The 15,952-nt window shown below is 50.3% G+C and overlaps 1 protein-coding gene across 2 annotated transcripts in view; it reads left to right on the top strand.

Annotated features, from left to right (window-relative positions):
* The window catches only part of DYNC2I1 (dynein 2 intermediate chain 1), a 55,254-nt gene that overhangs the window by 16,206 nt on the left and 23,096 nt on the right, over positions 1 to 15,952 (top strand). Inside the window, exons 6-16 of one of the 2 annotated variants that reach the window (XM_022576234.3) lie at positions 33 to 88; positions 1,408 to 1,462; positions 4,132 to 4,197; positions 6,783 to 6,860; positions 7,412 to 7,637; positions 8,793 to 8,895; positions 10,064 to 10,193; positions 11,497 to 11,608; positions 12,314 to 12,405; positions 13,668 to 13,797; positions 15,424 to 15,596. In XM_022576234.3, the coding sequence (XP_022431942.2) occupies positions 33 to 88; positions 1,408 to 1,462; positions 4,132 to 4,197; positions 6,783 to 6,860; positions 7,412 to 7,637; positions 8,793 to 8,895; positions 10,064 to 10,193; positions 11,497 to 11,608; positions 12,314 to 12,405; positions 13,668 to 13,797; positions 15,424 to 15,596 (1,221 nt within the window). The remainder of the gene's footprint in view (positions 1 to 32; positions 89 to 1,407; positions 1,463 to 4,131; positions 4,198 to 6,782; positions 6,861 to 7,411; positions 7,638 to 8,792; positions 8,896 to 10,063; positions 10,194 to 11,496; positions 11,609 to 12,313; positions 12,406 to 13,667; positions 13,798 to 15,423; positions 15,597 to 15,952) is intronic. The other variant, XM_022576243.3, reaches the window with a different exon arrangement.

Genomic DNA, 15,952 nt, shown 5'->3' with positions numbered 1-15,952 from the left:
CTAATTAATGGTTATGGAATTTTTTTTGATAGAATGGTGAACGCAGAAATCGAGGTGCAAGTTCGAAGAGAGATGGGACTGGAAGCGAGTAAGGAATATTCGTCCTTTGGTTGTTTATTCTGTTTACAACACAGTTCTCACACAATGCTTCAAAATGAATTTTTCTTGTTGGGCCTGATTAGGGCCAGTAAGTGAGAATAAATTATAGATGCACCTCATTTACTCTCAATGCAAGCCCTCTAAATTGTATTTTTGGTGTACTCGTGTACTCGTGGAGCTTGGAAGCTTGTTATATCAATGAATCATTAGTCCTGTTCTGCCTTTTACATACTTGCTCATGCAGCATTAGACCGTCCGCCCTCACATGGGGGACCGATTCGCTTGGGAGTCTCTGCTTTGCGAGGGGAGAGCGTCTGCAGGTGGGCTGTTGGGCACCTTTTACCGGCCTATGGTTCACCTCCCCTAAACACTAAGCGCAGACACGCCCGCAGACCACCGCTGCCCAGTGTTTGCAAGTCAGACAAAGGCCAGGGCATTGGCCAGGCCGCTGCACATCTGCATCTTCCCTGAGATGTTGGGTGGCCCTTTGGAGCCTCATCTTTTCTGGTGAAGCTTGGATGATACCTATTTTGTGCGGTTCATGAAGATTACAGATTAGAGTTTGTGTGTAAACCCTCGTTTTGTATACGAGCTCTGCGTTGTAACTTGTTCTTTGTGACAACTATATTTGGTAATTCTTCTTCGCAGATTAGGAAGACTCAGGTTAAATGCCTTGCCCCAATTCTTACAAGTTTGAACAAAGTTAGTTCTTAAACCTGGGGGTGCAGATTCCTGGATTTTATATTGCAGATCTGCTGGAATGCACAGTGAAGCTTTTGCTTGGTTCTGTATGTTTTTAAACATATGCTGTATTGAATTGGTATGAATGTAAGTTCCAAAAATTGAAAATCAACTTGCAATTTTGAAAGCCTTTATTTTAGGTCCCAGGTAAACATATAAAATATGATTAAAGAATAGAACATATTTCAAGATAAATCTTTCTTTTGGAAATACAAATATTATATTAAACACAAAATAACGTTTGGGAGATTCTCTAATAAAATTACAGGAATATTCTAGAATTCTTATAAGGATTTAGAGTCATACACAAACACAAGTTTGTTAAAACACATAGTTTCTTCTCTCTCTACTGAAGATATTTCTTATCTTGTACTACTGCTAAAATAGTAAAAATAGTTTTAAAAAGGATTGAGTATTCATAGTTCTAACATAGCATGCTTTGCAATATGCCAAACTACTGCCATTCTTAATCATATCAATTGCTGAGCCTTCACTGGGATGTCAATGTTTTAATTTTCAAGTCTTCGTTTAAAATTAATTTTGATTTTGATCATATTTGCTTCCTAGGCATGCAGAGAATTTAGAGAGGAATAATGGGAAAGATAAAGACTCCAGAAGGAAGGTAAGACACTTCACACTGATTCTGTTATGCAGTGGGCGTGGTCCTGCGACTCAGACCCTGAGGCGGGCCTTGTTTGCAGATGGCTTATTTGGTTGGCTATTCCAGGAGGCACATAAGAGATACATTTTAGATTAAAAGACTCAAATGGATTAAAAGTAAAAATATGGACAAGGTGAACCATCAAACAGCAGCTGTAACAGAGCTTGAGTGGCTGGACTAGAGGTGGAGGAACGTATGGTAGTAATAAAATAATTAGCTTGCAGGAAGATGTGACATTTATAAATGAACATGCACCTCACAAAAGAGACACAAAATACGAGAAGCAAAAACTGACAGAATTAAAGGGAGAAATAGAAAATTCAACAGTGATTGAGACTTTAGCACCCACTTTCACTAATAGAATGATAGCGTTTCATGCTAGCACATTAGACAATTTAGATGAAAGGGAAATTCCTGGAAGACATAAATTGGTGGAATTGCCTCAAGAAGAAACAGAAAGTCTGAGTAGATCTGTGGTTAGTAACAAAACTGTGTTAGTGTAGAAAATCTCTCCACAGAGCGACCCAGGCTCAGATGACCTCACTGGCGAATTCTGTCAAACATTCGTTATTATCACTGACGCCCTCATGGCCCTGCTCCTTACGTAGTTGTTTCATGTTCTGGACTAGGTGTGCGAGCACGTGTTTGTGCGCACGTGTGTGTATACTGGAGAAGCACATGCAAGTCATAAGGTGTAATAGCTGTTTCATGTTCTGGACCACGTGTGCGTGTGTGTATACTCGAGAAGCACGTGTCGGTGATACGGTGTCACTCAGGACACCACAACTCCCAGTCTTCATTTTGTATGCCATTTTCATAATTATCATCAGAAGAGTCTTCAGAATGATTCTTTGGTATCTCTAGAATTGTATGCTGTGGTGTTAAAATTATTATCAAACCACTTCCTGGGTTTTTGTCTTCTTATAGATAACGCAGCAAGCAGATTTTGGCTTCTGTTACCTGTGAAGAATAATCGTTTTCTCTCTCTGATAGTTGTCTGAAACCCTGGCCTGTGAGATACCTGTCCTTAGTATCTCGTGCCATGTCTTTACAGACCTTTATTCCATGTACATACACAAAAGCACAGTAATCTTTCATAAACCAGGTCATGCGGCATGTGTTGTTTGATGTGAGGATGTTTTATTCACTCAGTTTGGGGCAGTGGTTGGATTCCTTACTGTCTAGCTGTAGCCACACCTTAGAAAAAAAAGTTAGCCTTACAAATAATTCTTCCCACATAATCTTTTTTTCTATATTATCTTTCACAATCCTATTTTGATATATATATTTGGGGGATTTGAATGCCTTTTTTTCTGTTTTATATACACATACACCCCATGTAGCATATACTGTTTTTCCTGATTTGTTGTGGAAACCCCTCCAGTTCTAATGATACAGATCTCCCTCCTACTTTTCGAGGGTAAATTTCTTTCTTTCTTTCTTTCTTTTTTTTTGTTTTTTAGAGAAGGGCTTTTATTTATTTTATTTTAATATTTATTTTTGGCTGCATTGGGTCTTCGTTGCTGCATGTGGGCTTTCTCTAGCTGTGGCGAGCAGGGGCTACTCTTTGTTGCGGTGTGCAGGCTTCTCATTGCGGTGGCTTCCCTTGTTGTGGAGCACGGGCTCTAGGCCCGCGGGCTTCGGTAGTTGTGGTACATGGGCTCAGTAGTTGTGGCTCACAGGCTTTAGAGAACAGGCTCAGTAGTTGTGGCACACGGGCTTAGCTGCTCCGTGGCATGTGGGATCTTCCCGGACCAGGGCTCGAACCCTTGTCGCCTGCATTGGCAGGCAGATTCTTAACCACTGTGCCACCAGAGAAGCCCTAAATTTCTTGAACTGGAATTATTGGATGAAAATATATAGTTTTTAATGTTTTCCTTCTGTCTCCCAATGTTTTTGGTAAGTTTTAGCATTGTTCCCTAGACTTACAATGTGAGCCACATTTGTAATTTTTAATTTTTGGTAGTCATCTTAAAAAAGAAACATAAAATTAATTTGAATAACATATATAATCCAACATTTCTGAAATATTATTCTTTCAACATGTAACCGATATAAAAAATTATGAATGAGACATTTTACATTCTTTTTTTTGCCAAAGGAGCAAAATATGTGATGTCTTTTCCCCCTGAGAGAGCCCAGAAGTGATTTTGAAGATGTTTGGCAGCTCATTCTGGCTTATGATTGGGTCATATATTTTATAGCATCAACATTCTTCAGCATTTATGGAGAGCCCACAATATGCCAGAATAATTTTATGGACACGTGGAAAACTGCTCATTTTCTTCATGGTGATACGCTGTGCACTCCCCACTCTTTGGCACCAAATGATTTTGAGCAGTGACATCTGAGAGCTGTGCCTTCCTGGGGCCAGTGACCACAGCAGGATGGCCAGCTTCTCCCGTTTTACCTGCCGCCTCACTGGCACAAGGAAGAAGGTTCACAGTTCTCCCCATTTCTTGGAAGAGAAAACCGAGGCCCAGAGAGTCTGAGTTCCTGTGTGAAGTCGCACCGCCAGTGCCCCTCTGAGCAAGGACCTGCGTCCCCATTAGAGGGGGGGTGGGCCCTGTGGCTGCCCTGGGACCCTCCCTCCGTCCCTCTGCGCTGACCAGCTGTGCTGTGTCCCCCAGCATGGCCGCGAAGAGGGCCCCTCGGCGTGGAAGCTGGCCCGGAGGCAAGGGAGCGAAGAGGCCTTGGTAAGGAGAGGACGTGTCTCTGCTTCTGTCCCAACGCGCGCTGTCACTCGTGTCCCGGCTCTCGCGGTGTGTTTCCTGGGGGTGATACCCTCCTCCTTTTAGGCAGCAGGACGTTAGGACGGAGGGGGAGGTGCGTGCTTGCCCCGCGCTGCCCTCGGGTGTGCGGCTTCCTGAGGAGCGTGGGCTGGATGCGTCCTCAGCCTTCTCGTTGTTGCTCTGCGTTGAAAGCAGGTCTGGGGAGAATGGAAGAAACTGAACAGAGGCGTCACAGAGACACAGTTCTGGCCATCATCAGTGAGACATATTCCACGTAGCAGATAATTTTCAAAAACAAAAGCCAAACCAGAGGCAAAGGAAACGGCCCTTTCCTCCTGTAAGAGGCCATTGGTGACGCCAAGGCACTCTCTCCAAAACTGGGGGTGAAGCAGAAGGCTGTGTGTTCGGGGCCCCTGCGGGAGGTGGAGGAACACTTCCTTGGCACCGTCCTCCTGTCTGCCCCTGACGGGCGCCTTGGGCACCGTGAGGCCCTGGGTGCTTGCCGAGTGATGAGTTGTCGGCACGCAGCGAGCTTGCGATGCTGTGAGTTTTGCTTAAAACTCCTGCATGACGTTTGTCTTAGTTCCTCTTCTCAATCAGCAGGGTCCTGTTTATTGGTACCGTACACATGGCATGTCATGCACCATAACGTACGGTGACTTTGTATGACGATGTGCCCAAAGCACCTGCTCGTGAGGCAGCTTTTTGGTCCTCTGGGCCTGCGGGGCACGTCCTCATCCCCGGGCTCAGAACCGAATGTCCACTTTGAGGCTCAGCTGGCTTCTCTGTGGCTCCGATCACTGACTTCCTGGCATTGGTCACCACACAGCAGGGCACTAGGTTCTGGAGAGAAGAGGAAGCCCTTCCCGCCCCCTTCCTGAGCTCCAAGCTTGTCGGCCCCTCCTGGACGGTCCACACTCCGCAGGCTCACCCTCTGCTCTCCATCCCCAACATCTATCTTGTGTGAAACCCGAAAGCCTGCGAGTCGTCTCCTTGCCCCTGGGCAGATCAGCAGTGCCCACCTCTGCAGCAGGCCTGCGGGTGGGTCTCACCTCCCCACGTCTGTCCTGCCTGCAGGCACCAGGAATGTTTTGTTTCTTCCTCCAGGATGGAGACGGAAGCCCCTTCGGTGATTGAATTTGTGGTGCTTGGGGCGTCCACCACGGGTGCTGGGGAGCCGTGTGGGTATGAAGCAGGTGTGGTGTGATCAGATTTCCTGCTCAGAAGGTTGTCTCTGAACTCCGAGGGCACGAGAGGGGACACGGCAGGGACGGTAGGGGCTAGGCTGGGGGGTGGCAGGGTTGGGGCGGAGGGCCGGCTGGCGGGCGGGGAGAGCGGGGTCCCGGCAGGCTCCTGGTGTGTAGGCTTGTGAGCGGTGGAGGTGCCATGTCACCAGTAAATCGGGCGAGGGGGAGCGGAGGTGGACAAGAGAAGGAACAGCCTTGGGCGAAAGCGTGAGTTTCCTGAACCTGTATTTCGTTTCTGCCACCTCCTGCCCTGGAGACCTGGAACGTCCTTCTGCTCCGTCTTCCCGGCACCCTCTTCCTCATCCCTCAGACCCAGACCGGGTCGGCCTGAGGGTGACACGTGCAGCCACCCAAACCTGCAGAGCACGACTGAGCACACGTCCACTGCAGGACTTACTCAGACTTCAGGGGAGAAATGGAGGCTGGCAGTGGTCAGTGATGGCCGGGCCAGGGGCAGAGCAGCCCATCTGCCTGCTCGTGGGGCAGGGCTGTGGGCTGGTCCTGGTTACTGGAGCTGTGGTGGGCCACACGGGACCTGGCTGGCGTGTGCTTGAGCACATGTGTCAGTGTGTCTGTTCTTAACTGCAGATGCCGGGCTGTGATCATGGGTGAGAGGCACAGTGGGGAAGGCAGTGCTGAATGCCAGTCTGTGGGTTATTTGTATAATACCTTCTCTCTTTTTCGCTTTTTAAAATTTTGTTCCATTGGTTTTTTTTTGGCTGCGTTGGGTCTTCGTTGCTGAGTGCGGGCTTTCTCTAGTTGTGGCGAGCAGAGGCTACTCTTCGTTGTGGTGTGTGGGCTTCTCATTGCGGTGGCTTCTCTTTTTGTGGAGCACGGGCTCTAGGTGCACGGGCTGCAGTAGTTGTGGCACACGGGCTTTCAGTAGCTGTGGCTGGCGTGCTCTAGAGCACAGGCTCAGTAGCTGTGGCGCATGGGCTTAGTCGCTGCGCGGCATGCGGGGTCTTCCCAGACCAGGGTTCGAACCCGTGTCCCTTGCATTGGCAGGCGGATTCTTAACCACTGCGCCACCAGGGAAGTACCACACCTTTTTTCTTTAGCCACCAGAATTATAGAGGTTTCCCAAAAAGAATATGATTGTTCACTGTTTTCTCTTTCTGGCTATACTTATAAGTTAGGGTATTTCTTTAAGAGTTGTAATTAGGTTATGTTCATTTTATAGATATTTGAATTTTAAAATGAGCAACATCAAGTGAATCTGAGAAAAAATGTATTTTCCCAACCGATTTGCAAGAGCCAACTTATGATTGAATATTTTAATTGTATGTTTGATTTCTACTCCAGGAAATTGAAAAGGAAGACACCGACTTAGGAAATGCTGGAGCTGGCGAATGTGCAGCCGGTTCTGAAGATGATTTTGAAGTAGGTATAAAAATTTAAAATTTTCTCAGCTTAAAGATAATTTGTTCTAAAATCAGTAACTTAATAGTTTCTTTTTTTCTTTCTGTTGCTCTCAATACTCCTTAGCTGTTTGATTTAGGTCTGGCACCTATAAAAAGTTTGCTATATGTCTACCATTGCTGACCAATATGATGTAATTAAGTGGTTTTTCTATTTAAGCTATTGTTAGTGCACTGCAATCAAATGTGTACATATATGTGCACGTGTGTATGCATATATATGTGTCCGTCTACATGGAGTATACATGTAGCACACGTTTATGTGCACATACACTCCCATTCTCAGCACAAAGGCGTTTGCACGTTATTGTTCATTCAGAGCTCTCAGTGTACGTAGTTCTGTAGTTTATACAGATGCAGAAAAACAAACGCAGCAGTTCATACAGATTTGTGATGCAATGATGTGGAAATCTGTGAGCTGTAGAAGTCGCCCTGAGCCACACTGAGGACCACGTCTGTTTCAGGCTGTAAGCTGTGTGTTTTGTCCTGTGTGCGTGTCTGCTACGTTTGCAGGGCTACGAGGATGACTTTGAGGTCTGTGACGGGGACGATGACGATGTTGCACATGAGCCTGAATCAGAAGAGACAGCGGAAGAGCTTCCTCTGGCCAGAAGGAGGGAGATACAGGAAATTCAGAAAGCCATCCACGCAGAAAATGAACGGGTCGGCGAGCTGTCCTCGAAGCTGTTTGAGAAGCAAGGCCGGACGGAGCGTGGCAGGGGGCCGGGGCCGGGGCCAGGTGCGTGAGTGCATGCTGGTCCCGTGTCGCTCCCGGCCCTTCCTCCCCCGTGACGGCGCCCGGGAGGTGCTCAGCGCGGGGGGCCTGGGCGCAGCCCTGCTCCTTCCCTGCGCTGTGTCGTCCGTCAGCTGCACAGGCTGCTGTTTTTCTGGAGCCCCAGGCGTGTCAGAGGGGCCGCGTGGCGGCACAGGGTCTGTTCCCCAGGGAGCTGTCCTCTCCCGGCGATTTTCTTTAGGAGATTGGAAATGTATTTCGCTCAGAAGTTCTTGGCATCTGGGTATGATAGGGCTACTTGTAAGGGTAGGAGAGTTCTTTTCATAAACGCTCCTGACTGTCCTGAGTGCCAGGTGTTCTGAGGGATGAGAAACAGGAGGCGCTCGGTCAGCAACCTGCTTGCGGCCTCCAGGCGGGTGCCCTGGCTGGGATCCGGCTGTGCCTGGTGGGTCTGATCAAGCTGTGAGACGGCAGGGGAGGGCACGCTCTTTGCAGGAGTTCAAACACGTATCCAAGAGGAATGAGAAGACAGAGTAAGATACAACTGGAATAAATGTGTAGACAGACGGGGGTCAGTCTGCACGGGAAGCGCAGAAATCCTTGGGGGATAGAGGCAATGGAGGCTGTCTGCATGGGAGGGTGAGGGCCCGAGCTGTCCGTTCTGGTGGGAGCTTTCGGCAGTTGATGGTGGGTCACCAGGTCAACGACCTCCGCACCCTGTGACCTGACGAACCCCTGCCCGCGTCTGCCTGTTTTCTCTCTGCCACAGTGAGTGGCTGATCCAGCATTAAGCTGCATCTGTCTCTGTTCTTCAGTTGTTTTGTGCGTTCACGTCTCAGCTCCCTTACCAGAGGACACACTTTGGGAGGGGGAGGGGAGAGTGGGGCGGGAGTGGAGGACTGCCTTGTATGTGTATTCTTAAATATTTCTAAACGTAGTGTGATTGGCACATGCGTAGGAAGTTTTGCTTTGTTGCTGAAAGTTTTAGATGACGGTAGCTGGAGTGGTTCTTAAATGCTCGTAGAAGATGTTTAACACTAGTTATGTGTAAAGACCTTACTGAACGTAATTGGTTTGCATGCTTCTGGCTGGTTTACTCTTGATTTCTTTTGCTTGAAGAAACGTTTCAGTGTCACGAAAACGCTTTTTGTGTGTGTGCAGCTGCAGACGTATCCCCCTCCGAAACCCCTGCTTGTGGGATTTTCCTGGACTTTGCGACAGCCTCACGCCGCCAGAAGAGTCGGACTCAGGCCCTTAAGCAAAAGTAGGTGTGTTGGGAACTTTGCAGAAGGAATTAGGGAGTTTTAATACACTTTTCTTCAACGTACCCTTAAAAATTAGCTCTTGTTTTGTTTTCACTGCTGGCGTTCAGGCACGTGATTTCATTTGTGCTCCGTTTCCCTGTGTCCAGATGTTGTGTCCTGGTGAGGGTGTGCAGTGCTGTAGACAAAATCGGCCCTAGCATTGGTGTTAGTTCTGGGGGGCCCTGGGAGCCCCCATGTCACGGCTGCGGCAGCGTCACAGTCAGGGGCCTGCGAGGCTGGTGGCCGGAACCCCGAGCAGAGAGTCGGCCTGGCCCAGCCTGCGCCTGTGGTGCTGCCCCCTCCTGCCCTGTGGCTGGCGTCACTCAGGGCCAGCGCTCTGTTTCTCGCGTGAGGAAGCTGGGGATTCGTGGGTGAAGAGCCCCACGCTGGCCCGGGCGCTGTGCCTCCTGTCTTGATGTCCTCCGTGGGTGCCGCAGGCCAGTTGTGTAGACGATGAAGCGGAGGCCCCGGGTTAGCCTCTGGTGGAGGTGGATGTGAACTTTGAACAGCCAGGGCCACCAGGAGTCAGAGTCCAAGCTTACACGACTGTGAACTCAGAAATTTGCAGAATTCCTAGATTCATGAAAGTGGAGAACAGAATCTCAGCCCGTGGTCTGCTGTACTAAACCCAGTACAGTCTGGGAGCAGATGTAAGAGTCCACCCAGATCTGGGATGGATGCAGTAGGTTTAGAGAGAGCGGGATCGGCCAGGGAGACGCACTGGCGGAGCGGGCTCTCCCGCCCCCGGGTCTCATGGCCGCCAGCCTCTGCAGCGGCACGGCTCTTCCAGTGTCTTATCAGATGAAGGCGGGGGTGAGGGTGGACAGGGGCTCGCCTGGCTGGACGTGTCCCTCGGGAGTGGCCAGGGCTCAGTCCCTCAGAGCGGGGTGGGTGGCGGGCAGGTGGGATGGGGGCCTGAGGGCGCCGACGGCACAGGTGGGGTTTTCAGCCCCGGGGCCTCGCTGTACACGCGTGAGTTCCCATCTTAGTGACTGTCAGTATCTCAGGCTCCCACCAGACAGACCTTCACGAGCCCCTTGGCCGGAGCCACCAGCTGCTCCTGAGGCTCCCTCCCCCGGCCCATTCTTCCCTTTGCACGTGGTTGATGTCACGTCGTCTCGTTTCCAGGACACGCAGCACGAAGCTGCTCCGGCTTATCGACCTGGACTTCTCCTTCACCTTCTCCCTCCTGGACCTCCCACCAGTGAACGAGTATGACATGTACATCCGAAACTTTGGGAAAAGAAACACCAAGCAGGTGAGTACAAGGTTAGCTACCAAGTGCGAGTACAGTGCGTTGGCAGGAGTTTGTGTGGTGCGGTGTCCTGTTCCGGACGTTAGACCTGGGAGTGGTTGTGAGGGACGCAGACGTCATGTGCTCGTCACCTGGAGGTTGTGCCAGCGTCCTCGGCGCCCTGGAGGCTCCTGGGCACGGATGTGGATCGCTCCTAAGCCCTGAGGACAGCCCCAAGTAGGGGGGTTACTGAAGGTCACTGGGAAGTCACCTCGGATCACTTGCTTGGGTTCCTGTGGGGTGTAGCGTCCTGCACTGCCTCCGAGGCCTGCACATATGTTCCTGCAAGATCAGCGACCGAGTGCCTCCCAAATCCCAAGACACTGGGCTCACCTCAGTATCCCTCCTGCCTGTTCCATTCTCCTCACCCTCCTCTCAAGGTCTTCCTGTGCCAGGCCCCCCATCACCTACCTGCCTGTGGATCCTTCTTGCCAGGTCCCTTTGTCATCTACCTGTTTTTCTCCATCACCTGGCTTAGGCCACGCAGCCTTTCCTGCCATCTACCTGCCTGTTGCTCTCTGTCCTTGTCCTGCCCTCTAGGCAACTAGGTGACCCCTTCCCGATGACTTACGCTGTGTCCTCTGGCTCCAGGGTTGCTACAGTACGACCCACACAGCCCTGTGTTTCCCTGTAGTACTTCCAGTTGTTGACTGTGTGACAGTCCACCTCCCAAGGTGGTGAAGTCTTGGAGTCAGGGATCTCCTGGGACATTTTTCTTCTGTCCCCACAGTGCACCTATCAACATGCTCTTGGATATATCAGTCAGTAATCTTTCACTGGGGAGAAGATCACAGGAGGAAATTTAAGAAGCTGACTGATTAACCCTGGCTTTGCAGCTGACTCACTCTGACCTTGAGCAGACTATCTAACTTCTTTTGCTTGTTTTCCTCATCTTAAAGCTATTAGTATCAAAACTGTCTTTGCTGAAGCATGTACATTTTTGAAATAAATAAATTTGTGTCTGGTTTTGCAAAGCTGCTGTGTTCTAAGAGAATAGGGTGTTGGTGGACTAGGTCATCATCTTTTCAAGCCAGAGCTGAATTGTTTGTTGTGACTTTTTGAAAACGCTTTTGAAATTTAGGCCCATATTTATCAAATGTTTAAGACACAACCAGTCTTTGCATGATTGTTATTTATGCCATATGCTTACTTTTGACAGACTAGAAGACTGTCATCATTAACTTAAAAATTGTTAGTTGTTTTCAGCAATGAGAAATGGCTCTGAGGTTGAGATCCAAAGCTAATTCAGCCCAGCTTTGTTTTTCAGGCCTATGTTCAGTATAATGAAGATAACGTGGACAGGAATGTCCAGACTGAAGAGGTTGAGACTCAGGAAGTGTGGACCCAGCACCCAGGGGAAGGCGCGGCCGTGTCTGGGGGTAACCAGCCTCTGCTCTCGACCCTGGGAGTTGTGTTCACTCCCTTTCTTGTTCTTTCCTCCGTCTCGAGTGTGGCTGTCACCACGTGACTGTGGAAACACCAGAGCTCTTCCAGATACCACCCTTAGCACCTGCGCGGAGCTGGAGGCCTGGGCTGGTCCCTGATCAGGGTTCACAACACTTGTTCCTAAACGGAAAGGAACGAGCCCACGCGCCAAACCAGCACTTTGCAGATGGCCTTCTAGAACACTCTCTGCTCTTAATTTGGGGTAGTCTGTTCTCATTCTTAGAGAAGTTTCATCTTTAAGTACATTTTCCAGGTATGTCATATCAAGACAGATGGAAGCCCCTGGAATATGCAGAGTTCTGCTCACCTTGGGTTCTCCTCGGTTATTTGTGTGCTAAATATTGCTTTACTGGTGGTGGATTGTTCCTTCTGAGGAATTACCTCTGTTACTCCCTTTCCTCAGGGAAGCCTCATCCTAAGAAAATAACACACCTAAACGTAACACATACATGATAAACTGATGCTTTAGGTAGGATTCTGTTTACAGACTTCTGAGAAATCAGGAGGCGATCTAGAGGATGAGATGGAACCCCCTGGCTTCCCCTCCAGGGCTCCTGGTTCACTCGTACGCCCTTTGACGTGTGCGACCGTGACTGTGAGAGTCGCGCTGGCTGGTTTCATGTGTGCTGTTTTTTCAGGGAGTGAGCGGAGCGGCCCCCTTGATGCCGCCGCCGTCGTCCCGAAGGTCAACACGCCCCGCCTGTGCAGCTTCCTCCGGGCCGCTTGCCAGGTGCGCTCTGCCCTGGGCAGGGACCCCAGCAGCTTCTGTGTCTGCAGGCACTGTCTGTGTGTTTGGATTCTGTACTGTAACGTTGGTTGCTTGCATTTTAAAATGAATATAGACTAAAAAACAGACATACAAAGTCAGCAAGGTGAGCACACATCTAGGGTATTTGAAACTAGTAAACTCATGACTTTAAAAACTGGTTATGGAAATCTTCAAAGTCCGTACAAAGGTCGAGGGGCGGCAGGTGGCCGCCGCGTGCTTCAGAGGTCCCAGCTTGCAGCCCTTCACCTCTTGAGCTCCGTCACCCACCCCTCAATTATATCAAAGCAAACCACGGTCACCATCCTGGTCCTGCGTGGGTGTTTCTGTTTGAGCCCCTGGAGGAAGAGGATCAGGGTCTGTAATGTTTCTCAGTACATCAAGTGCAAGGTCGGCGTTTGTGTTTCTTCAGTTGTCTCGTATTGTTTCCACGTCAGCTCAGAATTCAAGTATAAAGCACCGATAAGTACAATACACATGAACCTGACATGTAGATTCAGAATGAGCCTGTCCTCAGCCCTGTGCTGGACGCCTGGTGCTGGTCTCCGAGCTGCGTGGCGGAGCGCCTGTTCTTTACGAGATACAACTGTGCTTTCACACGCTTGCACGTGACGTCAGCCGCTCTCAGTGAGAGTTCACACACTCGGGTGCCGGTGACGTGGAGGAAAGGTGGGCTGGAGCAGGAAGCAGGGGCGGCCGGGGTCGGAGACCTTGGTCTCACTGCTGGGCCTCCCGCCCTGTCCCGTCTGTTCTCAGTGGGAACCTCTCCCGAGTCCACCTCACCTTTCTCTTCCCCATCGTCGTCCTGAGCGTGACCCACGACCCATGAGGGCAGTGACGGCGATTTGCTGTCACACTGGGTCCTTACTGCAGCCCGGTGAGCAGGAAGTGGTGCTGTAGGTGGCATTTCCATGCCCCTGTTTCTTCTAGAAAAAAGCTGGAGGGTCCCTTTCCCCACTCCCGTTATTTTAGCAAAAGGTTTACTATGAAAAATGACATCCAATGTTAAATAATGGCTCTGGAGTTTATGTTAATGGAACTTTACCTGGTAGTTTCTATTATTGTGTGGAAAGGACAAAATAATTTCATTCTGTCCGTTTATACGATATCTTGGACTTAGGCAGTTATTTTAAGAAACAGGTAAGATTAGGTAGTGCTTTGTTTTATCTTGTAAGATGAGTCCATTTGAGAGTGTTGAAGAAGGACTGCTCATGTGTCTTTGGAAGGTGATTGCGGTTCTGCTTGAAGAGGATCGGGTGGCGTCGGAGCCGACCTGGACACCCCGGGCGCAGGACTGCCCCCTGCGCTTCAGCGATAGCTCCGCGCAGCTGAATACCAGCTTGCCGTTCCTTCAAAGTAAGCGGTCCTCAAAGTCAACATTGACGTTGAGGCAGTGACCCTTACTGTTACACCCTGTGTTAGCAGGGGGATTATTGAACAGGGAGCGGAGGTCCAGCTTCTGCAGACTCGAGCGCGTGTGTTACAGGAATGATGGGCACTCACGGGTAGAGGAACGGTGGGAGCGGCGTGAGGGAGCGTCCAAGTGGGAGTCGTGTGGTTAACTTAGCCCAGCGTTGACTTAGATTTAAGTTGATCCGTGGTTACAGAGCATAAAATCCACCAAAGTGAAGCCCGTGTCATCACACATGGAGTGTAACCGCATGTGGTCATAAACGAAACAAACTGCGTGTGCGTGACCAAGTGTAAATTGCTTAAGTGGGTCGCCTCCTTGTTTTTAAAACAAGTGTCTGGTGAGGGCTTGGGTGGCAACCATGGTCCTGGTCTGCGTGGAGAAGGGCAAGGAGTGCAGGGGCCCCGCAGTCAGCTGTGCCGGGTGCTTCTGGGCCTGCGTGACCCGGTGCATTGGTGCCGCTTGTTCTAGAAGTTCCTCTATCCTGCCTGCTGTAGAGATCTAGATTCGTATCCATGCCTCTGCACTGACCATTAGCACAAATGGCATTGTTAATTTAAGAAACTCATGTTGTTTGAGGGTATTTTTGTTTTTAAAAGGTAAGAGTTATCCTATTAGAAAAACAATAAATCATTGCATCTATAGCATTCAAAATACAGCTGTCCACACCACCACCTCCCCCTGCAGCCCAAGAAACAGGAATTAAAGCAGTCCTTTCCTCCAGGAGCTGATGAGCGATGGCAGCGTCACAGATCCGGGGCTGGGGGCCGGGTGTGCTTGTTCCAGAGCCCTTAGTTAGAGACAGAGGATGCACGGGTGTTGTCCGGAACTTGCCCCTTAGTTCCGAGTGTGGGCAGATTGGAGGTTTTTCTTGTGTTTTGTTTTAGTAAAGTGAGTTTTGAGGTAACGGGAGAGGAGGTTGGGACGGCAGGTGTCCTTGACCTGGGCCTGGTTCACGTTACCTGGAGCTGAGCTCCGAGGGAGTGACCCGGGACCCTCACAGAGTCTGCTCGATGCCACCATCGCCAGGAAACGCGCAGCGCTGGTGGCCCACTCATTCTTCTCTGGGTGCCACAGATACTCAGGAGTGTCTGCAGTGTCCCAGGCCTTGGAGCCACAGTGGACAGACAGACAGAAATCCTGCCTCTGTAAGTGGACCGAACGAGGGGAACAGACAGTGTGTCTGAGGGACAGATATCAGGAGGAAGATGGGTGTCAGGCAGGGTCCCGTTGCCGGGGGAGAAGGCACTGATGGGGCAGCTGTGACGCCCCACCCAGGTCACCTGCGCTCCCACGGGCCCGTAGGAGTAGCTGATGGACAGCGGAGTCCCAGGCCGCTTTGTGCCGAGTGCGGAGGAGGGTGGCTTCTAGCAAACGAGGCCAACTTGGACGTTTTCAAGTCGACCTTGGCCATTTGTAAAAACCCCGATTTCAGATGCGGGCATCTTCGAAAGACCATGTTTATTTCTTCATTAAGCTGAAATGTATCTGAATAATCTGAAGTATGTTAGTTTAACGTGGATTCTGGCAGATCACTAAATGCAGAAACATTTTTCTTGTCTTATCCTCAGACCGGAGAGTGTCCTACCTGCATGCCTCTCAGGTTCAGAGGCGGATGGTGGTGTCCGTGCACGGGCGACCTGGGAAAGCCTTCACGCCCCTGCTGGATGGCAGATACGTGCTCTGCGTGTGGGACATCTGGCAGCCGTCGGGACCCCAGAAGGTCCTGATATGCGAGTCGAAGGTACAGCCCGGGAGAGCCGTGGTGTTACTAGCAGAAGGCAGGCACCAGGAGGGCTTCCAAGGCCACTGTTTTCTGTCCCTGCCACCCCAGCTGTGTGCAGGGTGACGAGGTGCAGAAACTCCTAGTTGGCAGGACCAGCTGGACGGAGGGGCCAGGTTACCACAGCCTCTCAGTCCCTGGCGTTCAGCACTGTCGTGCCTGTGACTTAATGGACACATGGGCTCTGGCGCCGCTGGGACCCCAGAAGTGTGCTTCCCGGCTTGCTGCAGTTGGTCTGGATATTGTAGAGCTTTCTTAATGTGCCTGAGATTTTCCAGGTCCTTGGCCGCGTGCGTTTCCTGCCCCTGGTTACTGGG

Source organism: Delphinapterus leucas, chromosome 9 (assembly GCF_059928025.1).
Source record: "Delphinapterus leucas isolate spDelLeu-1000000601 "Yukka" chromosome 9, BTC_Dleu_Yukka2, whole genome shotgun sequence".
In the NCBI taxonomy this organism is placed as follows: domain Eukaryota; kingdom Metazoa; phylum Chordata; class Mammalia; order Artiodactyla; family Monodontidae; genus Delphinapterus; species Delphinapterus leucas.
The sequence above is the reverse complement of the archived record's forward strand: the minus strand, read 5'-3'. Positions and strand labels throughout refer to the sequence as shown.